Genomic DNA, 27,990 nt, shown 5'->3' with positions numbered 1-27,990 from the left:
TCACATTTCTGCTAAAATTGCGGATGTGGTTGTGTGTGATGTGCGATTTTCGGTGATGCGTTATCGATTTCGATGAATTTGCGATCGGAGCGATAATTTACTTTAAAAACGATGCTTTTGATAGAAAAAAGAATATTTCTGCTAGAAATTGGGAATTTTAAAGATTTTCAACAATGTAAAAATAAAATTGGCGTAAAATAAACAATTAATTTTAGTTTTAGTTTCAATTTTATTATATTTTCGTTAAACATTCGTGTATTTACTAAATTTAAAAATTCCTAAATATAGTTCGTAATTTATATAATTAAATTATCAGGGGGTCTTATGCACATACTCATAATTTGCAAGGCATTTTCTTGAAAACCGAATAAATATGAAGCGTAAGCAGTGTGGAAACGAGTTTCGAGAAGCTAGTGGTTCGCTTTGGTGTGGCTAGATAAATTAATATTGTTGCAGGTGTAAGATTACTTGGCTTCCTTGAAGTGTTGCATAAAAAAGTGTTATTATATTCAATACATACATATGTACATACATAGATGAATATGTCGTAATGTATTATTAGCGAGTTTGTTTTTTATATGCATTTATACATATCTCACATTCGAATATGTTTCGGTTTCGAAAGAAATGCTTAATAACTAGTAACAGGGCACATAAATAATTTTAAAAATACATTTTTCTTCCCACCCTCGTTTTTCTTTTCCTAATTTCACTAACGCTGGTCATTTGGCGTGCTCTCAACTCCATCCTTATGATGACACAATATCCATATATACACATACATATTGAAACATGTATGGTATATACATAGATGCAATAAGGGAGATTTACTTCGCGGTGACGCCACTATTCGAACGAATTAAATTTGTTACGGGAAATTTCGCCGCATTATTGGTTGCGGGAAATTTAGCTGTCGACGCCGGAGCGGATAGTGACGCTGGCGCAGCTGCATTGTTGTGGGTCTTCGATGCAGTTGCACTCGTTGTTGTGGCCGAACTGATACGATAGTTGCCATTACGAAAGACTACCAACAGCACGGTGATATTATCCACTGAACCACGTTGATATGATTCCATTGTTAACGCTTTGGCGCCGAAGTCTGCTTCGTGTAGATGCTTTTTGACAAAAGTGCAGGCCTCCTCATTGTTGAACGTGTCCCACAGACCATCTGTGGCGAGTATCAGAAATGTGGGCCTGTAAAAAATCGAAAACACGACAATAATTTCCTCAACAAAACAGTCAAATAAGGCATCGCCTACTCACTTGTGGTCATTCAAGTCGAAGGTTAATATATCCGGATTGGCTATGACTAGATTTTTGTCCTTCAATGGATAATCGCCGAGCGCACGGGACGTCGCTAATATGCCGGCCACACGCCAAACGCCACGAAATGCGATGAAGCCGCCAGCATCGTGTATGCGCTTGCGCTCACGCACCTGTGGAACAATGAAGCATATGATTCTTAATTATATAGAGGAGAGTTATTTCGGTGAGCACTTACTTGCTGCGGTTTGTGATCGAATGACAGCGGTATCGCTATTCCACGTGAGTCGCACATAACGCCACGCGAATCGCCAACGTTCGCCACGGTCAATTTGCTGCCCTCGATGACGGCGATCAGTGCTGTGGTGCCGGCAATATTGGTCTGGAATGGAATTAAAATTTAGTAAAATTATGAAAATGGAAAAAAAATTTTACGCACCTGCTTTTTTGCTGCTTCAACCAGTTTGTAGTCGGCGGCCAAGACTTCGTCTGTGATTAATTTGCCATAATTAATTTTACCATTTTCAATGTAACATTTGGCGTCGAAATTCTGTGGTGGTCCATTTGATTTGCCGCCCTCGCTGCCAGCATCTTTACCGCCACCGAAAAGAGCATCTTTGGCCGCATTGCTGCTGCGCATTAGAGAGTTCAGTTTGGAAGTGAAGACATCGGTGTCCTTTTGTTGTTTGCCACCTGAGGGTGTCTTGCAATCATCTGCGGTACTGTAAATGTAAGAGAAAATATTTAAATGAGTATGTTACTTGTATTTGATAATGTTCAGTTAATAAGGAGAGTGTTGATGAGGTAATTTTCATATAAAGTAGCTCAGCTTAGAACCAAAGATAGATCAATATTACTACTACACAGTTCTACCTGTAAATGAGCATAACACCCACCTCTCCACGCAATTATTGTACGGATATTTTAGTAGAAACCGTCTTGCTTGAAGCGAAACCGCCTTCTAAGAACATCAGAACTACATTCCTCCAACACGTCGACGTCATATAACAATATTTCGACCAAATTGGCATTGAATGCCATGCACAGCGGATCTATTAACTGACTACCTCCCAGTGAATGGCTTGGAGTCCAAACTCCACCAATCGCAGAACAAGATCCCGCGTGGCCGCGTGGAAAAGAGGGACGCTAGGGAAGCTTCGTTCTTGGTACCTGCTGCAGCAGATTTAACTTCTACTTATCCAAAATAGACCCTGCTATACTCAATGTATGAACTACATCTTTGCGTGAACCATGAAACCAACTCAACAACAACAAATCCAAGCAAGGATTGATTGTTAGTAAAGTTTTGCTATTTGTTTGGTGGGATTTGGCAGGGAATCATCTACTGTGAACTGTTCCCCTACGGCCAAACTTTTAATTCCGACCTGTGCTGTCAACAATTGGACTGTTTTTGGTCTATAGTAGAGGTATTGTGTTTCATCAGGACAACGCTAGGCCATATACATCGACAGTGACTCGCCCGAAGCTCTGGGAGCTTGGTCGGAATGTTCGTATGTACCTTATAGTCCGAATCTGGCAGTAAAAGGCTAGGCACATGTAATAATTCCGGTCTAAGGCGAATGATGTTGCTGGTGAAAATATCAGCTTGTGCAAAAACTGAAGCCGCTCGACCTTCTCAAGCAACATCGTTGTTTCCAACGTTTTCTTTGCAAGTTTTTTGTTCAGCGATTAGGTCCATTTCTGGTTCAATAGGTATGTAAACAAGCAAAATTTGATCATTTTCAAGAGCTGTCATTTTATCCAGAAAAAACAACGGTTCGGTGCGGTTTAGGGACCGGTGTAGTCATCGGTTAATATTCCTTCAAAAATGATGCTGGTGAGAGCGTAACCGGCAATGGCGCCCGTTATCGCGCCGACTATTTCATGACAGAAATTGAAGCTCGTGATCTCGGCGACATTTGGTTTTAACAAGACGGCCCCACTTCCCACACATCGCAACAATAAATGGATTTATTGAGAGAACACTTCGGTGAGCAGATAATTTCACGTTTTGGGCCGTTCGATTGGCCACAAAGATCGTGTGATATCACACCGTTAGACTTTTTCCTGTTCAGTGTCATTCGTCAGTTACCAGTCGAAATAATACTGGATAGGATTTTTAATATAGTCGTTAGTTGGTTAAGGTTCTAGGTATATATCCGATCTTTAGTCACGATATGTCTCGGATAGTTTAAAAGGCACTTCAATTAAGGAAAAAGTATGCCTGCCATTTTTCCATTGGAGCAAAAGTAACACCAGTTCTTGCAGTATTTGCTAAATACATATTTCGACATATGAGATGAATGCTGAAAAAATTTTTTTTTTTGTATTATCACTGTCACTAAAAACGCTCCTCAACTAAATTTCAGTACCTAAATATTTAAAAATTTATCATACTTCATTAGTTAAAGTAATAAGTATTTTTATGCGCGTGTTTTATCTGACATGGTTTAAGATCAATTGTTGTATAAGGCAACTATTAACTTAACTACCCAATAAAATATTTATTTTCAGTGCACAATATTTGAAAACTGTGAGAAAGTCACGAATTAGTTTGTGCTGAACTCCAGTAAGCTACTTTGTAAGTAGTTACGTCAAGTCTATGGTCTGTGCTGTTAGAAAAAAGCTACACTCGACCAGTTGGAAGGCATTTTATAGTCGAAATATGGCAGAAAAAAGATGGTTTTTCAGTAAAAGCGCTAAAAAAGTTAAAAAAAAAAAAAAAAAACGGTTCGGGATGTTACTGAAATTCTTAATTCCTGTGAAAATACATTCGTTGCCATCATGTATGAAACTCGATTTCTTTCGCATGACCACCACGGGCACGTTTGCAGAAATCCAGAAGCTGAAGCAATTCGGGCTAAAAATATTCGGTTATCATTCAGCGGTAGCGATTGCCATTCACGGTAACGTGCCGGTCTTGATCATCACAGAAGAAGTACGGCCCAATGACGCCGCCTGCCCATAAGCAGCACCAAACCGTATTTTTTTCGAATTCACGAACATATGATGATTCTGGTGGTCTAGCGGCTTCAGTTCTTGCGTCAATGTGATCTTGTAAGAATGTAGGCCAAGATCTTTTTCACAAAATTCGCCACAACGACGTCACAGAGATGCCCAACGCTTGAGAACGAGGTATGTGAGACTGATTTGGGTCTTCCTCAAGTGATGCGTTAGCGGCAGCAATATTCTCGAAACTACGGGCACTTCCTTGTCTCACTGGCACTGTCAATTGTTGATTTGACAGGACGATTATGACGAGCATAAATTGGACGGAGCGCTATTAAAGTTGAGGCCACTGACTCCGAATTTAGGTAGTAAATTTTAATAATTTCGACTCGTTGTCGGATCTCTTTAATCTTTCCATGGAGAAATGTCAAAAAGCAGTAAAAATATGGCGTTGTTTCCTGTCCTTATCGGTTTACTTTTGTGGCGTCGTTTTGGAAAACCCTTTATTTAAGGTTCTAAAGGAAATCAACGAATTTCAAATGCTTATTTACAGGCGTTGTCGCGTGTAACTGAAATCCCACCGGCTTGAATCTAACTAAAAACTATTCACAGTAGATGGAAACACGACGTTTAAGGCACTAATAATCCAAAGCGAATTTCAAATGCTTTAAATTCTATGAAAATCACGGTAATTTCATAAGATATAAGCTTAAAAATTCCATCTAACCATTTACAATGCAAATTTGGCATGATATTCTACGGCTACGATTTAGATGGGGCTGCATTTGCAAAATAAGACTACATCGCAAATTTACCATGCTCTATTTTGCAAAAATCGTAGTAAAACACAACAAAGGAAAGGAAAGTGTATACGAAGATTTTGGCGACTCAATACAAACTTATAAATAAGATATAAAAGAAAACAATAACATAGACAATGCCGTGCGTTCGCTGGCTGTTCTAGCGGATATCTGAATAGATACTATATCTTATGCATTATATATGTACATATGTTCGTGCGATATGCTTCCACGAGTTTATCGGTCCGCAGGAGGGTCGCATCGCTTTGTGAATCGTCTTGCCGCCATGTGTCTTGATTTTTGCATTTAAATACATTTAGCGCGTTTATTTCGGACAGCCGCCGATAGCAGTGGCGAGGGCGTGACGCTTTCAATTGTCTTCTGCAATCTATGCTGTACATTTCTCATCACGAGCGCGTCAATTGTTATTCGCAAAAGTTTTATTTTATTTTTTAACTCATCCATATTTAATTCCAATTTATCTTGGTCTTTTTGCGCATCTTGAGTTTGTTTGTTTTCTTCTGCCAACGAAATTGTATTGCCCTGATTTATTATTATTCCTTTGACCATTCAATTTGATGTGTTTACTTCGGTGGTACTTTTTCATTTTTCCTTTGCGAGTGGAAAACATGTGTTAATTAAATCTGCGTACATTGTCAAATTGGAAATTAAAGGAAAAATATTTTCTTTTAAAACTAAACGAACACTGAATTTCCGGCGATATTTTTATTCCAGAACGGCAATTTCGTACACAAACGAACACAGAATCGTAGCCACTATTATAAAATAAGTAATATAACTCATGGTATTCCTTTTTGATAGTTTGGACGTTCGGAAAGAATGCGCAATGCACCAGACCTTACCAATAGAAGAAAACTGTCAACATAGCCTTGATTTTTGACCTTGGTTTTTTCGGCCTAGGCTCACCTTTGCCATGATATTCGGCCGATTGATCGTCTGCTTCCGGGACGTAAGCATAGACCCAGTAATAATACGTTTCATGACATCCTCGTAGTCGGAAAGCATTATTTCACGGATGTTAATGCGTCGCTGTTTTTCGAAAAAATTGAGTGATCTTGGAACTAATCATGCTTTCACTTATCTTAGGCCCAAATGATCTTTAAAAATGATTCGCACTGATCCTTCTGATATTCCATGAATGCCAGTACGATCTCTGACTATTAATCGCCGTTCCTGAAACACCAATTTCTTTATTTTGATCTACAGTTGCTGTTAATGGCCGTCCTAGACGTGGTTCGTCGTTAACACGCACTCGACCCACTTTGAATAATTTGTACCAATAAAAAACCCTTGCTCGCGACAAAGAATTATCACCGAAGAACTGATAAGAAGCTTGAACAGCTTCTTTGTAGAGTATAGTCGGACGAAAGCATTCCCGACGATTAGAATTTAAGTGCGCTTTTTGCTTAATCCACCAAAAGAGAGACCCTACAATCTGCGCCAACTACCATGTGATAAGTCACCTAAACATCGCATATAAGATTTTATCGGACCTCTCCGACCGTTCGATACCAAACGAAGTTTCAGACAAGGCGATTCCCAATCGTGCGACTTCTTCAATCTACTGCTGTAGAAGATAATGATATTGATACCTTTCTCCAGACTGGATAAGGAACCCAAGCGAAATATCTCCAGTCAGCAAACAAACAGTCGTCGCACTCGCGGCTTGGCTCCCACGTCACTGTTGACAGTCATAACTTTGAAGTCGTAGATACTTTTGTCTATCTTGGAACGAGTATTAACTAACAACAATGTCAGCCTCGAAATCCAACGCAGCATAACTTTTGTCAACAGGTGCTACTTCGGACTGAAAAGGCAATTGGACGATAACAACAACTGATAAATCGACATTACTAGTTTTCGAAAGAGTGGCTCTGCGGAAGGCTTATGGTCCTTTGCCCAAGTGACAACACACATTGACATAGTTCAGCGAATTAAGAGACAACGACTACGTTTCAGAAAACACTCAACCTAAACAAGGCCACCGTAGCAACTACATACACCAACAGCTAAAATTTTGTAAAGCCCTTCAATCATAAATCACAAAATCAAAATTTAGGTAAAATTTCGGCGTCACAGAAGTGGCTTATAGTTTCAACAATAAAGTGAACAGAAAGTTGAATTCAGAAACACAATTCAGAAACCATTCCTGTGACAGTCGGTCTATGTAACCGAAACACACTCGGATTTTTATTCGACCAAGTATTATCAACTACATGGACTACATTAACTAAATTATTTGAGGGACGTTTTCTTTCACTACCAAAAAAAAACTAGGGACAAAATTCAGTTTTTCTCTACCAACAAACATTTTATACAGGCTTATAGTCCAACTAAATTTATTTATATACATTTCAAGGGCAGCCAGTCTGCGGCTAATTGCATATTACTAAAGCGTCGAGTAACTAACCTGTGACCTCTCCTATTCACATTAAGTATCACATATACCATATAGAACACATACATACATATTGTATATGTATGCATATAGCAAGCATATTAGTAAACTCACCTGTGTGCCTTGCGCAGACTGTCTCGTCGCCGCACTGACGGCTCATTATTCTCCTTATTGCTTTCATCTTTACGGCTTGCCTTCCGCTTCAGGTATGGACTCGCGTCATATTCCGCGTAATCAGCATCGAGTGCTGCTTTTTTATTACTTTCGGACAGGTGTTGTTGATTGCCCAGCAGCTTTGTTGTAGCGATAATTTTATTGTAAATATTTTTTACTAAAATATCTTTCGCAAAATCCACCGCAAATTCACCGCCGTGACCATCGAAGATGGCAAAAAACGAGATTCCTGTATTATTATTGATATTCTCTTCGATGATGTATCTGAAAAGTGTGAAGAAACAAAAACAAAAAGTAAATCATTAAAGATTCTGAAGCGTAAGAACAGGTGGTTGATTGATAATGGAAATAGAAATGAATGAAAATAGAAACAGAAAATCTTTCGTGGATTATTTGTTGAGTAATGAGTGTGTTGTTGTTCGCTAGTGGGTATATAAATATTCTATATGTAATACATATATACATGGACATTTTTTACAAGTAGTATTTAACACGAGTTGAACGTTTGCGGCTTTGTTTCGTATGGATTGTGTGGATTTCGTTATGAATGAAGCGCTGTGATCGCGGCGCCTTCAAAATTAAAGTAAAAGTGAAAAGGAGAGTGGTGCGGCGCTGACGCCCACTCAGGCACGTACACGGTTTTTTGTTGTATGCAGTAATTAGCTAATGACATACTTATTTTGAAATTTTTGTTTACTATGTCCGAGTCCAACTGACATATGCCATAAGCTGATGGGGAGGCTGCTATTATTACTACTTATAATAATAAAAAAAAGTGCATAATAATTAAAATAAATTACTTGTGAGCGAAATGAAAGACGAAAGCAGGCAAGCGACTAAATTAAAATAATTAAGTATTTATGAGGTTAGTTCAGAATTTTCGAAAAGTAATTACTTTTTTTGGATTGTGTTTGACAGAAAAAGAATAAGTTGTGACGTCATGAACGAATGAGAATTTGACAGTTTTGCTTTGTTGCCACATTAGGGTTGGTGTTAAAATTTCTTATTAATATTCGACCGACTCTTCGCCGTAGCTGAGAGTGTACACGAAGGCCGTGGAGAGTCGATTCAGCGCCATTCACAGCAACTCGGACTGACGTATTGATTTACTTGGCTCATTTTACGTCGAGATTTCCAAGCGACATCGCTTCGCTCTATGCGTTCTTGAAAAGATACACGAAGATTCGACGTTTTCGAGCCAAATTTTGTTCAGCGATGAGGCCTATTTCTGGATTAATGTGGCGAAGAGCATCCTGAAGAGATTCAAGGATTTCATCCAGAAAAAACAACAGTTTGGTGTGGTTTGTGGGTCGGTGGAATCATCGGTCCATATTTGTCATTCGTCAGTTAACAGTCGAAATGCTCGAACGAGTCATCGAAAATTGAACTCAACAGATGGACCATCTGAGACATGGTCGCGGCCAACCTTTGAAATGTACTTTCGAATGATAATAAATATTCTCCATTAAATTTGAGGGTTTGTGTTTTCCTTTAAAAAGTAGGGATCCTCGAAATGGATCACCTTATACATTAAAGAAATCAAAATTTTTAAAGTAAGTGATTCCCGCCTTGAAAACTAGACAAAATGGAGACCATTAAAAAAATTTAATTTTATCCAAAATTTTTATTTGGAGAACTACTTATATAAAGTCCTTGTATGGAGAACTATATATAGATCATATCGGAAAAAATTCTTAGCGATAAAATAATATGATGTGGTTTCGAGAAAAACGCGTTTAAATATAAACTGTTTAAGCTAGTTTAATGGAGCGTTAAATTTTAGAAGGCTGTAATCCAAAAAATCTTTCAAATATCGGTTTGAAAATTTAATGTTATTTTTAAAGGTATAACATATTGAAGTTCGAAAAAAATATTTTTTTTTATGTTCACACTAGGTGTGCCTCTTAGTTTCCATTCAACATCTGGTAAATGTGTTGAGTGGGAGACCACATATTTTATAGATCTCGACAATTCTCGAAAAATTCAATTCAAAGAGATATCCTTAGACACGTGCCGATATTTATATAAATATGTATATATATACATAGTATATTTAAATATATATTTTAGATCTTAGATATTATCAATATGCCCGCAGTATGTAACGGAATGATGGAATGAGTTTGCGATGTTTGGAAATGTTTACATCTATTTGTTGCTAATTAAAAATTTCTAGTTAAATTTTTGCATAAACATTATCTGTCAGTTGCTAAGGCACGGTGCAGTGAAATATTCGCAGATGTACATGCGAAAATCAGCCTTCAATAAAATAATTGCACATGGCGAAGCATCGAAAACAAAACAAAGAAGTAATGCTGTCATTAAAATATAAACAATGAGACTGAGATTCGCAAAATCACGCCTTGCATGACAAAGGCCGAGGCGTTTCATTAATAAATCTGTTTTAAAATCAAAAGCGCACGCTTCCCGAGAATGATGATTTCGACTTGCGACGAAAGTTGATAACTAAGCGTGACCAAAAATGTATTTGTCATCAATGGAAGTTTTCTAGCAGACTGTTGTGATTTCAAATCAATAATTCGAGAATACTTATACAAAATCAAGTTTATGTGCTAAAACATAATATTAACGCGTGTGGACATGAACTTGAACTTTAGAAGCGATTAAAAATTGTTTTATGTATTAAAAATACATATATGTATGTACATATACAGTCTCCATTTAGTACATATGTATATATTTCATACATGTGTGTACCTTAGTACTTACATACATATGTTAATGGGAAAGAAACTTGATTAAACATCGTGGGAATTGAGCGGAAGCTTTGCAGACTTTTTTGTGTACGTCAGAGCGCTTGGCGCAGAGGTTCAAATCACAGCGGCATAAAGTTATAAATTACGGAACAAGTTGTAGCAGTCAAAAATAATCTGTATCTTTCTTGTAAGCCATTTTCAGCGATGACACGAGTTGCGGGAAATGCCAGAAGGAGCATACATCAGCTCCTTTGTAGGATATGTGCCCAATTCACAAAAAGGGAGACCCCACAATCTGCGTCAACTACCGTGTGATAAGCCTCTTCAACATCGCATATAAGGTTCTATCGAGCATACTATGTGAAAGATTAGGGCCCATCGCCAACATGCTGAATGGACCTTATCAGTGCAGCTTCAGGCCTGGAAAATCAACAACAGCTCAGATATTCACAATGCACCAAATCTTGGAAAAGACCCATGAAAAGAGGATTGGCACACACCACCTTCTGCCTTTACGCCGCATTTCTGAATTTTGTAACCCCGCAAAACTAATAAGGCTGTGTATACTGACGCTGAGCAATACCAAAAGCTCTGGAGGATCCGGAAGGACCTCTCCGAGCCATTAGATACCTAACAACGTTTCGGACAAGGCGATTCCCTATAGTGCGACTGCTTCAATCTACTGCTGAAGAAAATAATTCGAGATGCAGAGCTGATTAGAAAAGGTACAATCTTCTACAAGAGTGTACAGCTGCTGGCGTATGGCGATAACATCGATATCATTGGCCATAACAAACGCGCCCTTAGTTCTGCTTTCTCCAGGTTGGATAAAGACACGAAGCAAAGAATCTGGTAGTGAACGAGGGCAATACGAAATATCTCCTGTCATCAAACAAACCGTAGTCGCATCTTCGACTAGGCTCCCACGTCACTGTCGACAGTCATAACTTCGAAGCTGTAGATAATTTCTTCTATCTTGGAAACAGAATAAACAGCAACAACATTGTCAGCCTGGAAATCCAATGCAGAATAACTCTCGCCAACAGGCGCTACTTTAGACTGAGTAGGCAATTGATGAGTAAAGTCCTCACTTGACGAACAAAGACCAAATTCTACAAGTCACTCATCATCGGTGGCAACGGCGAATACCGCAGTCGATGAAACGATCGGCTGTAAAATATATACGACGACATTGACATACTTGTAGTTCAGCGAATTAAGAGACAGGCGAATAAGAGCGAATTAAGAAACGATGGCTATGTCATGTCGTCCTAATGGATGAAAACACTCCAGCTTTGAGGGTATTCGACGCAGTACCCGGCGGGGGAAGCACTTGCAAGACCTCTATAACCGCGTAAGCGGTATCTACGCCAATAAAGAAGAAGACGATACTAATATCTGTCTATATTTAGTTGTAGAAAACTAAGTTTTATTTTGATTTATGTACTATACCATAAGTACAATCCCTATAAGAGAGAGAAAACTCTCAAATAATTAATTGGCAACAACCGGGGTAAAAACATTACTAAGCAGAACGAAAAATTTGTTCAGAGAGACCACTTGAACTCGAGACATATATTTTTTTTCGACCTAATCTTCCAAAGATTTAAGTATAATCAAAATTAGAATAACGCAAGTTTTGGTATCAAAAAAATATAGCTCTCCTTTTCATGTTGTCAGACGTTAATATAATCTTGGCAGGAATGAAGTTGTTTAACAGAAGATTATTTAGGAATAAGACTTGCTTTACTAAAATGCCATTGAGAAATTGAAAATGCACTATAATATATATCGTCACCTAAAATAAAAAAAAACGTATCATCAAAAAAATCGAAATTGAGTTTTTTATTGTTTACAATTCACTATATAACCATTTCATAAGCAAAACTAAAATTTTATTTCAATATGAGTGGTTTCATGATATCGTTTTTCCTTCGCCTGAAAAGTGATGTTACGTTATTTTGCAGTTTAGGTGACAATATATTGCCATCGATTCAAAGAGATCGTTTAATAATAAAACAGTTTTTTCGAAAAAAATTGCTTTTCTTTAAAAGATTACGAACTTTTCAGCCGGTCTGTTATTTTTAGTCACATATATATTTACATAGATAAATATTATACATATATACACGATAAAGCCCATCTGGTATGCATTATGTATGTATGTACATATAGGCAAAGAAGAAATTTTTGTTTACTGAACATAATTCTTTTGGCGGACTTAATTAATTGCAAGTGAAAGTGATAGAAGATATTTAAAAGCAAAAAAAAGCTGAAAAAACAATAATTTTTAAATTCATTAAGAAGCATATGAAATGATGGCAAATGAATACACAAATAGTATTAAAAATATAAATAAGAATAAATATGGGGCAATAAAATGCAAGAAAATCACACAATGAAAAAAATATAAAAAATACGTGCATATAGTATAATGAAAACATAAAAAGCTAAATTTAAAAATACCATGATAAAGAATAATTTAAAACAGTAAGAAAAACAAGTGTCCTGCAGCCAAATTAATAATAGAAAAAGTATATACTAAGCATACCGAAGAAGTATTAATAAAATTTATTGCGCCAAAGAAAAAAAAAAAACAAATACAAAATTAAAGGCTCAACTTTGTTTTTATTTTTTTGCTATTTCTGCGTCTAATTCTGTGGATTTTATTTTCGTGTGGCAGAAAAGTGTGCAGTAGAATACGTGAAAATGTTCAAAAATTTTGAAAAATGTTCCCCAGCCGAATATGAAAAGTGTGATATTTGAAAAATGTCGTTTTGTGGCGTGAAAGTGGTGACGAAGAACGACGCCGCTGTCATTTGCGACGTTATAGAAAATTTGTGGGCGTGCGTGCTTACATATGTATGTATGTACATACTAAATACATATGTATATTATATTTATTATGAAACAATATTAATGCTTACATATATGTGTATACGAAGCATCAAAGGAAGCTACATTAATATTTAATAATTTATTATTTTATATATTGCAATATGAAAATATATGTATGTATGTATGTGTATGACATATGTACTATGTATGTACATATTTCGGAATATATACCCCTGCATCTAGTGAAAGTCAATGTTAATTTCATGAAAAATTTGACATAAAATTAATTTGACGTTCATCTAAATGTAAATATTATTATTTAGATTGGCCAGAAGAAAATAAAATAAATTCAGTTTAATTTACAGAAAATAAATTAAATATAGTTTTGAATGTTTGCGAGAGAATTTAGTTTTGTTTATGATTGTCTAGAGGCTATCGTCACCTAAAAAAAATCGAAATTAAGTTTTTCATTGCTTACGATTCACTACATCATATTACATACAGGGTTTGTACTTAAAGTAATAGGCCGATTGATAAAAAAAATTATCGAACCAATCATTACAATTCTTTAACTTCTTAACTTTCAAAATAGGCTCATTCTGCTTCGATGGAGCGCTGCCAGCCCTTTTCTAAGCATTGAAGGCGTCACGGCAAGCATTCTACGGAGTAGCCTTGAGAGCCGAGATTCATGCTGCTTGGATCCTCTGTCGTCTCAAAATGCTTGCTTTTCATCGGCCTTTTCAGGCAAGGAAACAGAAAAAAGTCCCGGGGCACATCTGGGCTGTAGGGCGGCTGCGGAAGCGTGGAGATACCGGCCTTGGTTAGGTACCTGTTTACAAGGAAGGCGGTATGAACCGGGGCGTTGTCGTGGTTCAACTTGCAATCTTTTGAGTCTCTTGAGGACTTCCACGTAAAACTTGGCGTTGACGGTTTGTCCAGAAGGAACAAATTCATGGTGAACGATGCCTTTGATGTCAAAGATAATAAGCAGCGCTTTCACCTTGGATTTGCTCATTCTTCCGGTCTTCATCAGCGAACTCTTCCCGAGTCTCCAAAGAGGCCTGATGCCACCGAATCACACCACTTCTTGCTTAAGCAACATCTAGGTAAACCTGCTTGATCATATCAAACGTCTCTGTCGCAGATTTACCGAGTTTCACAAAGAATTTAACTCTGCTCTAACGAACGCTGCATTTTCGGTTTGCACCACCCACAGAAACACGTCGCGCGAAAATGTTTATTCTGACTCTCCAGGTGCTCGGTGACAACTGACCAACCGCTCGTTTGTTAGCTAGGAACGCCTTCTACCGAATCCAGTCGGTGCGCGTACGCTCCGAAGTACAGTCGCCGCAGAAGAAGATCAGTCCTATTACTTTCCGGACAAACCCTTATAGGTAGCATAAAATGTTCAGCTTCCGTTGTCAGATATAACCATTTTATAACTAAAACTCAAATTTTGTTTCTTTGAGTGGTTTCTATTATATCTTTTTTCCTTCGTCTGTAAAACTGTGAAAAGTGATGTTACGTTATTTTGAGTTTTAGGTGAAGATATATACCATTTTGTTGCTATTTATTTATAAGTGAAAGAAAATTTGAGTGAATTTTGAGATTATGCAGTTAAAATTCGAATTGGAAGACGTTTTTTTTATAAAGACTGTTTGATTTCTTCACATGGGGCAGAAATTTTGATGACGAAAAGCAAGACCTCGAGTGACTCTGCACTCAGTTTTTTTATTTTACAAAAGATACTTTAAAACTGAAGAGATAGTTCATTATTTCTTGATTGCAATTGAATTTATTATCCATTTTCATTACTAATTTGTTGACAGCTGTCAAATTGCTTATGTCTAACACCAATCACATTGAATCAACATTTGAGCTGCTATTATGATTTATGATATTATAATTCTAACCAATAGACAACTAAACAAAAAAGGCCGTAAAAATGATGGAAAACCCACATCTAATGATAAATATTCAATAATAATAATAATTTCGTATCAAATATGTTTTTTAATTAAATTATTTACTGTAGTTTTTTATTTTTTCTTTAAACAACTCATTTCCAGGAATGTTCAATGTTATCATCAATAAATAATCAGCAGTTTTAGTCGCTAATCGGCTTTTATATACACGTTCTAGTATTTTCAGAGAATTGAAGTGCAATTGCTGGCGTTTACATATTTTTCCACTTCACTGAATTGAAATAAGCAACATGGTAATTAGTGAGGAGAAATGACAATATCTGACTATATAATGACTGTTATTTGTAATTCGTGAATACGAGGGCTGCTATATATATTCTGGCCTAGGGCAACACTAAGTGTTGCCAGGTGCAATCTGACATTTCCATTGGAAAGTTTGACATTTTTTAGCATAACATCACTCAGAACGTTTTGTCATTTAATCGTGAATTGTTTTATTTACAGGGAATTAAAAAATTCATCTCGGCCAAAAAATGGATTTAACTCGTGAAAATTTTCGTGCGATCATTTTTCACAACTTTCGACGTGGATTATCACGACAAGAGTGCATCGATGAACTAAAATCTTTGTATGGCTATGAAGCACCATCCTATAGCACTGTGAAAAACTGGTACAACGAATTCTATCGTGACCGACGCTTGCTCAAAGACGAATTCCGTGAAGGTCGTCCAAAACAGCCGTTGTGCCAGAAAACATCGATGCCGTACGTGAACTGATAATGCAAGACTGACATGTAACATACCTTCAGATAGAGGCATGCCTATGCATTTCTCCCACCAGCATACATTCGATATTGCATGAACACCTGGCCGTAAAAAAGGTTTGTTCTCGTTGGATCCCGCACAATTTGACAATCGCTAAAAAAAAAGGCTCGTGTGCATTGGTGTAAAGAAATGCTGAAAAAATACGATCGCGGTGCTTCAAAAGACGTTTATAAGACAGGTGACGAATCATGGATCTATGCGTATGAGCCCGAAACAAAACAGCAATCGACAGAAAATAAAAAAAAATAAAAAAAAAAACATTTTCGTTGATAAATATGCTTATTTACATTATTATGCCAGAAATATATATAGCAACCTACGTACAAATAGAAGAAAAATAAATAAATATATGGAAGGATATACTATTAACATAATGAAATTTCCTATTTTTCCTTAGACTAAATTAAAATGATAAGAGCACGAAAAACGGTAATCAATAACGGCTGATGGGGGAAATACGAGTAGTTTGTCGCATTGTACATATGTATGTTTTATGTAAGGAGTAAGTATATAGAGTAACTAAGTATTAGTTGGTTAATTACCTGGGATTTAATTCTAGGCAACGTGATTTAATCTGTTTGGTGTAAGTATTGTATACCTTACACAGTGTAATTAATTTTGCCTCGAAGGAAACATCGGAGGTCCTACAAAATAATGGGGTTTTCGAAAGGGACGATACAAAAGTAGACCGATAAGGACAGAAAACGACGCCATATTTTTCCACGTTCTTTTGACTTTTCTCTTCAGTAAACCTCATCATGGAAAGATATACTACCCAACAAGGACTCGAAATTATAAAAATTTACTACGGAAATTCAAGCTTCAACTTTAAGAGCGGGGTTTTCAATAAGAGCGTTACAAACGTTTTTTTTTTTTTAATAAAACAAAAATTGGGATATCAATGAAATTCTTTACTCCTGTGAAAGTACATTCGTACGTACTCCATGAGTCACCATTGCATCCAAAAAAAATTACGGTTTGGTGCGGTTTATGGGCCGGCGGCGTCATTGAGCCGTACTTCTTCCGTGATGTTTAAGACCGGCACGTTATTGTGAATGGAACCTACCGCTCAATGGTAACCGAATATTTTTGGCCCGAGTAAGACGATATGGACTTAGACAATATGCGGTTCTAACAGGACGGCGCCACAAGCCATACAGCGAATGTCACTATCGATTTATTGAAAACCTATTTTGGTGAATTTTGGTTATCTCACGAAATGGTCCGATCAATTGGCCGCCTCGGTGGCGCGATTTGACGCCGTTAAAATATTTCCTGTGGGGCTACGTTAAATCTATGGTTTATGCCAACAAGCCAGCGGTGATAAAAAAAAAAAAAACTTTTGGAGCGCTCTTACTAAAACCCTTTTTATATGTATATAAATGATCAGCGTGACAAACTGAGTCGATTTAGAAAGAGATCGAGATATCGACCTGAAATTTTATATACATTCTTTTCTCCCCAAGAAGCTCAATTGTCGAAATCCTTCAAATCGAACCGCTATAGCATATAGCTGCCAAACAAACTGACCGAGCAAAACTCTCTTTTATGGAAATTGTTTTATTTGTGAAGGGCATTCAAGCTTCGGTGCAGTCGAAGTTAATGTTTTCTCTTATTTTTTATTTAGTCGTCAGGGTAACAATTTCATGTTAATTGCACTTTTTTATAATGTTATTGGTATTAATCTAGGAGCATACAATTTAAATACCGCAATTATACTCGATTGCCGATAATACATTACTTTATTATGTCATTACTTTAGCTGTAGTTTTTGCTGTTGTCGAGGTTGTCTAGACCCTGATTAGGTGGCAGACCGGGTCGGATCTTTAGATCAGAGTCATATGGTACACATTTATTTATCTTTAATCAAATTGAAACAATTAAATTTTGTAACACAAATAATTTTTATTGCTTTCAAAATATGGTATTTAATCTCGCAAGAGCAGGACAAAAATGTATTACATTTTCCATTCTACTTCCAAGGTCGAGATAACCGTTATTTTGACAACAAATAGGAAAAAGCTGTAGGAGTTCAAGATCCAAAAATTTTTCCGAATAACTTCTTCACAAGAATAATAACGAATGGGTCACTCGTGGATTGTTTTCAAAGCAAGGGAACTTAGGATATGTCTCCAACGACGGATTGACCGGACAATATTGAATATTATTTATAGATGAACGTTATTTCAAAAAATACAGGAAAATGTCACAGGAGTTTGAAATACAAAAACTTTCCGACCGGCTTCTTCAAAGAAATAATAACGAATTGGTCACTCAAGGATTGTTTTCAAAGCAGGAAAGCTGAGGATAAGACTCTACCTGTATCAACGCATTGAGCGGATCTTAAAACAAAAAGACAGTATGGAATATTATTTGCAGCTTTCGGGTAAAGAAGGTTTTTTTGTGTAAAATATATAAAGAACTTTGTGAACACCTGTTCTACTCTACGCGACATCATTTGAAATAAAGAAATATTATTATTAATATGAATAATGCCATAATTAATGGAATCTTACTGGAAACCATTAGCGGTTATCATTACTTCATGTATGAATTTATGTAATGCTTTTTATTGTTGACGTCAAGTAATTTACATTTACATACTATATGTAGACTCCATACTATCTCATAGAATATTATATTAGTATTTATTATTAATTATACGTTTCATGAAACTTTGTACGTATAAAATTTAAAATGATTTTGTTAAAACATATGTACAAATAACTGCATACATAGTATGTATGCATATTTTATATCAAAGGAATAGGAATACTACTTTGTTCAGCGACTTTGAAAAAATGTATCTACAACATGTGTTCATTATATGTATGTATGTAGGTATATCTTTAGTGGTTGCACCTCATTTCGGCGATTGCAATTTTTTGGGTGAATATGTGGTAGCACCAAGTAATCGTATATGTATGTTATATGGTTTTTGTATGTATAATATGTGTATGGATGCCAGTTTGTATCAAATATCTAAACCAAAGTATCACGATGATATTGGGTAAGTAAGAAGACTGCATAAAACCGCAAAGTTGCCAAGATAGCAAAGAAATAAAAGAATGCATAGTTAATTGAATACATTTGTACACTTCTTTACTATATATTTTTATATACAAAGATAAAATCTAGCAGTGCATTACCGCACATCATTATATGTATATGTACATACATATGTATATGCATGAGGGTGAGTCGAAAAAATTAAATTTTTTTTCCTAGGTAAGGTGAAAATATCGTCACAAATAACGAAAAAAAATATTCAAATACCATAAATAAGAAATAAATAACACAGGAACATTTAATACAAGAAAATCACATGGATAAATATTAGGATTAGGGTTAATTTCGAAGTATGATAGGGGTTCATCATATTCTTACAGAACGAAATTTGCTTCGTCACAGTAACGACTGTGATTTGCTTATCAAACAGCAAAGAAGTGATCTATTTTTGAACGTTTTGTTACTGGCGGCGAATAGTGTCTTGTTTACATGAATGTAAAGCGTAAAAGATCTGGTCCAAAAAGGATGAATCGGCAAACCACTTTGAATGCCGATAATCACTAAAAAAAGGCTGTTGTCTATATGGTGGGATCATTAATTATAGGCTTTTGGCCAACAATACTACGATTAATTCTGAAGTGTATTGTTATCTGTCGGACAAATTGAGAGATGCGCTTAAGGGATCGTCTCTATGTGACCCTCCGAAAAATCACTGATTTTCGCGATTTTTTTTTGTAATGTTGCAATTAACTAATCAGTTCGATTTTTTTATAAATAAATCTGTTGTCCGAGAGTTGGCAAAAGGTATTGGGTCAAAATGAAGAATATATAATTTCATAAAATGTTTTACAGAATACAGGGTCCGGCACTCGAAGTGTAACCAACTTCAGACCGTTCGCGCAGCTGTCGCACTGGAATCAGCTGTTTGTAAATTTGCTGAATGACAGTTCGGAGTATTGTTCACAAGTGTACAAAAGCGTTTTGCCAAAAGTGAGCGCAAAAAAAGTGATGAGCGATGGAATTCAAACGTAATAGTGTGATTGCTATATATTTAGCTGGAAAATCACAGCCAGCAATTGTTCGTGAGCTCAAACAACTTAATGTGAAAAGGTTTTGTTTATCGCACCATCACTCGTTATAATGACACTGGTAGCATGGCAAAACGACATGGAGGTGGTCATCAAAAGACTGCAACGCCATGTGAAATGGTTCGGAAAATGAAGAAGCGACTTGAGCGAAATCCACGACGAAGTGCCAATCAAATAGCTAAAGAACTGAAAATATCCGACCGCAGCATCCGACGCATATTGAAAAATGCGCTCAAGGTCAAGCCTTACAAGTTCCAAAAGGCCCATGATCTCACACCGAAGCAGCAACAAGTAAGACAAGTAAGTAAGCGGTCAAATTCCGAACTTTGTGTTTTCTGACGAAAAAATGTTTGCAATTGAGCAATTCGTAAACTCTCAAAACGATAGGGTTTACTTGACCGACCGTTCATACGAGAATCTAAGTCATCGGTTGGCCACCATGAGGCAGCACCCGCCACAAATAATGGTTTGGGCCGATGTCCCCGCAGATGGGCGCTCTCCAATTGTTTTCATCGAGTTTGGCGCCAAAGTAAATGCGACATATTAGCGGGAAAGTGTTCTGGAGTCTGCTTTAAAGCCGTGAACAAACAAACATTTCGGTCGCAAACCATGGACGTTTCAACAAGACTCAGCACCGTCTCACAAACCGCGAGTGAACCAAGAATGGCTGAAAAACAACGTTCCGAACTTCATTACGACCACAGAATGGCTCTCGAATTCACCAGATGCGAATCCAATGGATTATTCTCTCTGGGCCATTTTGGAGAGCAAGGTCCGAAGTAAAAAATACACCAGTCTCGAGATGCTGAAGAAAGCCATTGTTCGTGAGTGGGCCAAAATACCGGCAAGTCACATTCGGGCAGCTTGCGATTCGGTTTTTTACCGTCTCAAGGCCATAGTTAAGGCAAAAGGTGGCCATATCGAGCAAAAGAGAATTGATCCTGAATTTAGGATTATTTTCACACATTTTGTACTTTAAAATAAATAAAAATAATTTTCCAAACTGAATTTATGGCTTTTGTAATTGGTTACACTTCGAGTGCCGGACCCCTTAAAAAAATATAATATTTTGCACTAAGAAAACGAAATTACTTATGGAAGACTCAAATATGTATATAATTCTCCATTACTATTATTATTTTTTCATATTTTTCTTTTCCGTTCAATTTATATTTCTCTAATGCTATTTGTTAAAAATTAAATTGTAATGTTGATTTATTTTATATGATGGGTTTACATCTCACAGTGCGATATAAATAAATGGAAATGCAATAAAATGTGCAACAATATGTATGCATCTATATACATTTGTACATACATATGTACATAGGTAAATGGTGCAGCAAGACGCTGGGCCAACGCCGCCTTTTGCGTCAATCTGAATTAATTGCATGCTTACATATAAAGAAGTACACATATGTACAAACATATATTCATACATAAAATGCACATACATAAGTATGCGTATAAGAGTGTGTATTTCAATGAAAATAAGCGCATGATCTATAAATACAAAAATACATGCAAACATATAAGTACAAGCATTTCTTTAAGCTTGCACACATGATAGAAATTATTACAACTCAGCTGCGCGTGTTCTATATACTATATACATATATGTACGTATGTATGTAGGTATGTGCGCATGTATTTAGCGCAATGAACTCTCACATTTCGCAAACTTAGCACATTTCATAACTTAAAAGAGATTAGGAAGTCTAAAGCGATCAGCCGACTAAAGAAACTTTTAGCCAATTGTTTAGAGTGGAAGGTTAAATCGATTTATGGACACTTTTACGATTATTTATGTATGCTTATCAACATCTTATCAGTGATTTACTATCGCTAACGCGACGTGCGTTTACATTAATTTCAATTCATGGATTTCCTAATATACATATGTAAGAATTACCTAATATTTTGTGCAAAAAAATAATGAAGCCTTTATGTAAATTTGTTTGTTTTAAAAAATTTTAAAAGTTACTATTGCAACCGTAATTATTTTGTATTACCCAATAACTACTAATTATTATAATATAGATACGAGCGCTGATTGATTGATGACTTTAAATTTAAAATGCATAATTTTTTGAACGAAACTTTTATTTAACCCTTTTATATAATCCAATAACTAATATAATCTCACTACAAATAAGGGTTGTCTATAAAAATGAAGACTTATTTTACTTCAATGCGTAGAAAGTCCTTGACCTACATGCATTGTGTTCATTTGACATGTAAATATGTATGTGTGTACATACATATGTGTTAATTAAGCAGACATTTTTGGGCGAAAATCTGTGTATGGAATATATTATAGCTCATACGGGCATTATTATTTACATATGACAGCGCGTGAAATCAGATCAAATTTGGTTTTAATTGCGTTTTGCTCTTCATTTTGTTACTCACCTGTCTTCCATACGTGGTCTTCGTCCGAGTAACGCATAAACGGCACTTTGCTGACGCACCTCTTCCCAACATTGATAATCACCATGACCGCTTGCCTCACTTGTCAACTTCAGACGATTTGCCTTCTGACGACCAAGTGTGGTTTGTATACGCCCCAATAAGCCACGACTCCAGGCATCAACAGCTTGTAAGTAAATTAAGAAAATGAAAAGAATCACACCGAAAAATATCACTTCGGGTCGTAGCAGATAGAGGCGACATAATTTCCATATGTAAGCCAAGGGCGAATTGATGGACGAAAAGCCCACAGCGAATTTCGATAAAATCTTCATGTGGGAAACGTATGCTTGGTAAAAGACTTTATCCTCCAACTCGTCATCCATGTGTCGACTATAATTTCACTTGTATTTTATATATATTAATTATAGTTATATTAATACTTTAAATGTGTGTTTGCTTAAGTTGTGCTTTCAGTAGTACACTTTTTGGAACAGCTGACTTGTCGTTTTGTTTACTTTTTACGGGTCACAGTAGTGATATCGATTGTTTTGACTAGTGGTAAAGTAAACATTAATATATGTACATACATACATGAATATACGAATGTACATATGTATGTATGCATATAAGTATATACATATGTACATATATTTAATTGACTTGGCGCACTGACGTTTAAATAATACAAGAGTTTGACACTGGAGTAGACAACGTCGTGCCTACAAAGTGGGTAGTTTTTGGGCACATAATAAATAAAAAATAATTTGCGACCAAACAGCAGTTATAAATAATATTATACATAGACGTGCATAGGTACAATTTCACATTGGTTTACTCCCAAGGTTTAAAAAATGAAACTGATATCTTGATGTATGTACATGATGTGAATAATCAAAGCTCTAAACAAATATTTCATTGCGGTTGGTAGTTATACATATAGTATGTATGTACATACATTTTAATGTAGTGCGCACATTGGATGAAAGAAAGATTAGAAAAAGGATATTTCAAAACAAAATTTAAAACTAAGTACTCTACATACATATGTATGTATGTGATTTATTAAATTTAACGCCAATGTTTTATTTTTAGGGACCACACTTCCCGTCACATAAACCGTGACCAAAAAATTATCATGAGACTCTAAGCACGTATTCGCTAATTTTCCTCAAACAAACGGCCAGAACATATGCCACTGTTCATCAAACTCTTTGGCAAAAGTAAAACGTCGGTGCTCGGTGCCTTTTGCCGCAATTGGTCTAACGGGAAATAATGCAGACTACAACACCAGCAAAATTTTCTTCTTGATTGTTGGTACATACATACATATGTATTTTGCTTTTCACGTCGTTCGAATTTCACATATTTAAATTTTATTACACACTGTCTTCGTTTTTATCCAACAACACAACTAATATATGTACATATATTTTTTTCACAAAACCTCGCCTCACCGGTGTCGTTATTGTTGCGTGCCAAAAAATCACAAATATTCTTTTCACTTTTCGTTTTTGCTTTTGAATTTCTTTATTTAAAATGACGTACTTTTGCGCCGATTGTATTAATCAACTGAGTCAATTAATGTAAAACAAAGGTCATTTAAGCATATTATTACTGTGAAATAAGAAAATTGCTGCAATTTGCTGAAAATTCTTGGAGAGCACGTCAGGAAAGAGCAATGCCCTTTTTATGTAGGTGACCCGTTCGCTGTAAACGTACTGAAAACTGCAGCGTTCATACAATTTTTTCTCTTTCTTTTCACATAAAATGCAATTTTTATTTTTATGCGCACGACATCACATATACTTTTCCCACTTGTTGACACTAACGGAATTTATCGACGACTGACCAAAGCAATATACGAGCTCCCAATTCGCCCCACAAATAGCCCCAAAATAACAGCAAATTTTCACACAACAACAAAGTGATAAGCAGCGGAACGGTTGGGAATAAAAACGACAGCTGTGTGCAGCCTTACCAGAAGCGTTTGAAATGTTTATTGCAATGCTTACACATTTTTGCAAATAAGATATTTCATAAACATATAAAGGCAGTAATAAGTTTATTAAACTATTATGTTTAAAAAATTCTTTAGTTAAAGTTATAACTCTTATTAATCGGGGTTGCCCAGTTTATTGTCATTTTAGCTTCTGTAATGATATGAAATATGGCAAGCCTGTGAAACGGTACAGAGTGGTATAAAGCAAACAAATGCTTACAAATCGTCTACACCGTACAATCGTCTCATCGTTGTGATTTTTTGGCAAGACATTTTATAAAGAGCTACCCGCGTTTGATTATTGTGTAACACAGAGCAATACCGAAAATTTTGAGGAATTTGTATTTATTTTGACAGAATAAAAAAAACTTGCATGTAGTAAAAAGAAGAAGAAGTGTAAGTCAATGCGTTAAAGTTTAAAAGGTTAAAACAAATTAGGTAACAGTCGATTGCAATAAACATGGCGTAGATACATATATGTTTTTATGTGTCTAAAGTTTGATTGGTGATATTGAGGTTATGACAGACAACACTAATTTTATCATGTCAGATAATGACAGTAATATTCGGCTATAGTAAAGAAAAGAGAAAGCCGAAATTCTGTAAATTGGTTTATGGAGCCTGGACCAATGTCCGCAGAAATTTCAATAATTTGACCTACTTTATCGCCCATGATTCACCAGTATAACGAAAATCAGTAGGGGGCTAGAATATGTACAGGAAATTATTACCACCTAATTTCAAGGAGGATTTCGAGCCATGTGTGGAGGAAAGTTCTCTGAGCGCAATTCACTTGGGAGTGGTCAGAAACGATTCTTTTAAATATGGTTCAAGCAGCTCACGACATCCAGTCTTAGGCCAAGTATTCTCTGGGTATCCAAAAAAACATCCGTTTGAAGGCGAACTACTGTGAGAAAGCGAAACATCCCTCCCCAGAGTTGTGTGGTTTAGGACCCGACACGTAAAAAACACCCACAAAAAAAAACAAAACAGATTTCGATAAGAGTCTTAAACCCGGCTATAACCGCGTAAGCGCCAATAAAGAAGAAAAATAATTTCAAAAAATATCTCACAGAATGACTGATATATTCAATAGGTACCGAAGTGTCTTGTTAAAAGTCTAATTTCCCTATTTTTGGATGAGAGTTGAGAAGCATTATACTATTTGTACTAAATTTTATCTGTTAGATTCGACTTCGGGTCTTTTCATACATTTACCTAATATGAAGCTCGTGTCTTGATATGTTTAGACCACCAAAACTTCGCCCCACTTAAATCTCACCTTTTCTAGGGTTTATTTAGTATAATAACATAGGTAAGCCAACCACATCTTACAGTTAATTTTTCTGATTGCAAGTGGGTCTCAAGAGTTGCTCTCTATTTACAAAAATTACTTCCGCACATCTAACTGTATTATCACCAATATATATTTAAATATTTCCGGGCCCTAAGTCTATGTAAGCTGTCTGGGCGTGAAAAATCGCAAGAAACACATAGAATTTCAATTTAGCCATACATATGTATTTACATATGAATATGTATTATATTTACATTGTATATAACATAGGTGTACTTAGAATTCACAAATATCTGCCTAAATTATGCAACCCTCTGCTATTTAAGCAGACATGCAGACGTCGAATGCCCAGAGCAGAGACATGTATTTGCTTATATGCATAAGGATTAACAAAGTCTAAAGGTTAGAGTATGTATGTATGTATAGTTACACTTAGTTCATCGCATGTGTACAATATCCATGTATGAACGCATATTTCTTGTCTTAATGTTTAATATTTAAAAAAAATCTTAATAATAATAAAAATATTACATTGTGACACAAAATTCAGGTTCATGTCTTCGTATTTGATCAAGCACAAGGATATGTAAGCTTGCACCTCGCATAACAAAATCGTAAAGAAATTTTCTCTAAGAAACAAGAAGATATTGTACTGAGAAAAAGTTTTTATGTGAAATATTTCAGGAGACAGAGGCGTACGCAAATGGGGTTTTAGGGGTTCGAACTCATGTGCAAGTACATATAGTGCATTGAGACAAAGAAGTGCCCGGAAATGGTAAATAAAACGCAAAATATTTAATTATTAATTAATATTTATTTTGTCGGCTTTAAAGTAATCCCCACCAGATGTAATATACTTATGCGAACGATTTTTCCCGTCCTCGAAACACTTTTCATAAGCACTTTTTGGGATGGCCTTCAGTTCCTTCAGCGATTTTTTTTTTATTTCTTCGATCGACTGAAAACGGGTTTCACGGAATGACAACATCAGTTTGGGGAACAAGAAAAAATCACACGGAGCCAAATATGGTGGTTGATCGATGGTTTTTATTGCGCTTTTGGCTTTATCATCGTGTATAATCCATGAATTGCCCTTCCACGATTCCTGCCGTTTTCGACGGATGCTCTGACGCAAATGCCTAAGCCAGTTAAATATAACTCCTTATTGATCCTCCCTCCCTCCGGAACCAATTCATGATACACCAAACCACGAATATCGAAAAAAACAATCAGCTGACCTTTATTTTTAAACAGTTTTGGCGTGGTTTTTGGTTTCGTCAGAGATTTTCCCTCGATTGCGATGATTGTTGACTTGTTTGCTTTTAAAACTCATAAACCCATGTCTCATCGGCAGTTTTAATGCTCTCCGTGAATGTGGGATCGGATTTCGCACGATCAATCATGTCCAAAGAGATCTGTTTAAGGTACTCTTTTTTAAAAAAATCAGCTTTATCGAGTCGAGTCGAGCAAGAACGCGTTTCATATCCAAAATCATTCGAACGGACTCGCGAGAGATGTCGAGTTGTCTTGCCATCTCTCTAACGCTCAGTTGAAGAGGTCAAAGATCATCCAGAACGCGACCTGTCTTCAACGATCTCTCGACTGTCTTTGAGGGCTGTGTAACACTCGTAGGCTTGTGTTTTTGGTAAAACTAAATCTTTTTCTACAGTCGCAATGATTTTGCACACGGAATTTGGTTAGAAATACAAAATCGTAACGCCCTACTGAGGTGTACCGACTTAAGCAGCCGCTGTGAACTAACTGACTGACAGATCGAGCTCATATTTGGCATAGTAATTAAGGACAGCGATAGCAATCTAGCAAAATACATTTTTTTGGAATATCATTAACGCGGGAATTTAATTACGATTTTCAGGTGCTTTTTTGTCACAATGTACATAGGCATATTGTGTTGTAACTTCAGAATTTAGACTTTATAAGTACAACTATGTCAACTATGTCAACTATTTACCTGTATTTATAGTAAGTGGACGTTTCAGCGAGTTATACTCGTATGCGCGTAGCTCCATTCTACTTATTGTTGCCTTCGTTTGTTGTTGATGGTTAATTTTTTGTGGCTGAGGACGCTGGTAATACTTTTTCAGATCCATTGTATGAATGCTAAAGGAATCCAGTTTCAAGTGTGAACACTCTTCACCTGTTTGCCGATAATACTGACTCATTCAACTTGTGTTTTTATCAATTAGTACGATTTTTTGTTGTTTTTTTATATAAAAATGTAATATATGCACTTTCTACACTTTTTATGTTAATTA

The 27,990-nt window shown here is 36.1% G+C and overlaps 1 protein-coding gene across 5 annotated transcripts; it reads right to left on the bottom strand.

Moving 5' to 3' along the window:
- Positions 1-447: 447 nt before the first annotated feature.
- LOC120767788 (protein phosphatase 1L) lies at positions 448-27,987 on the bottom strand. Of its 5 annotated transcripts, none has more exons than XM_040094046.1 (7): positions 27,687-27,987; positions 22,419-22,602; positions 7,546-7,869; positions 1,703-1,985; positions 1,502-1,645; positions 1,264-1,436; positions 448-1,194 (listed from the first exon to the last, which is right to left on the bottom strand). In XM_040094046.1, the coding sequence occupies exons 1-7, from the start codon at positions 27,895-27,897 to the stop codon at positions 828-830; spliced, it is 1,686 nt and encodes a 561-aa protein (XP_039949980.1). In that variant the 5' UTR covers positions 27,898-27,987; the 3' UTR covers positions 448-827. The 5 variants fall into 5 exon arrangements, with proteins under 5 accessions (XP_039949980.1, XP_039949982.1, XP_039949984.1 ...); XM_040094048.1 differs by lacking the exon at positions 27,687-27,987 and adding an exon at positions 23,741-24,300 and having other exon boundaries at positions 22,419-22,970; XM_040094050.1 differs by lacking the exon at positions 27,687-27,987 and adding an exon at positions 23,745-24,300 and having other exon boundaries at positions 22,419-22,970.
- Positions 27,988-27,990: the final 3 nt, after the last annotated feature.

Source organism: Bactrocera tryoni, chromosome 2 (assembly GCF_016617805.1).
Source record: "Bactrocera tryoni isolate S06 chromosome 2, CSIRO_BtryS06_freeze2, whole genome shotgun sequence".
Taxonomy (NCBI): Eukaryota; Metazoa; Arthropoda; class Insecta; order Diptera; family Tephritidae; genus Bactrocera; species Bactrocera tryoni.
This window is presented reverse-complemented; position numbering and strand designations above follow the sequence as displayed.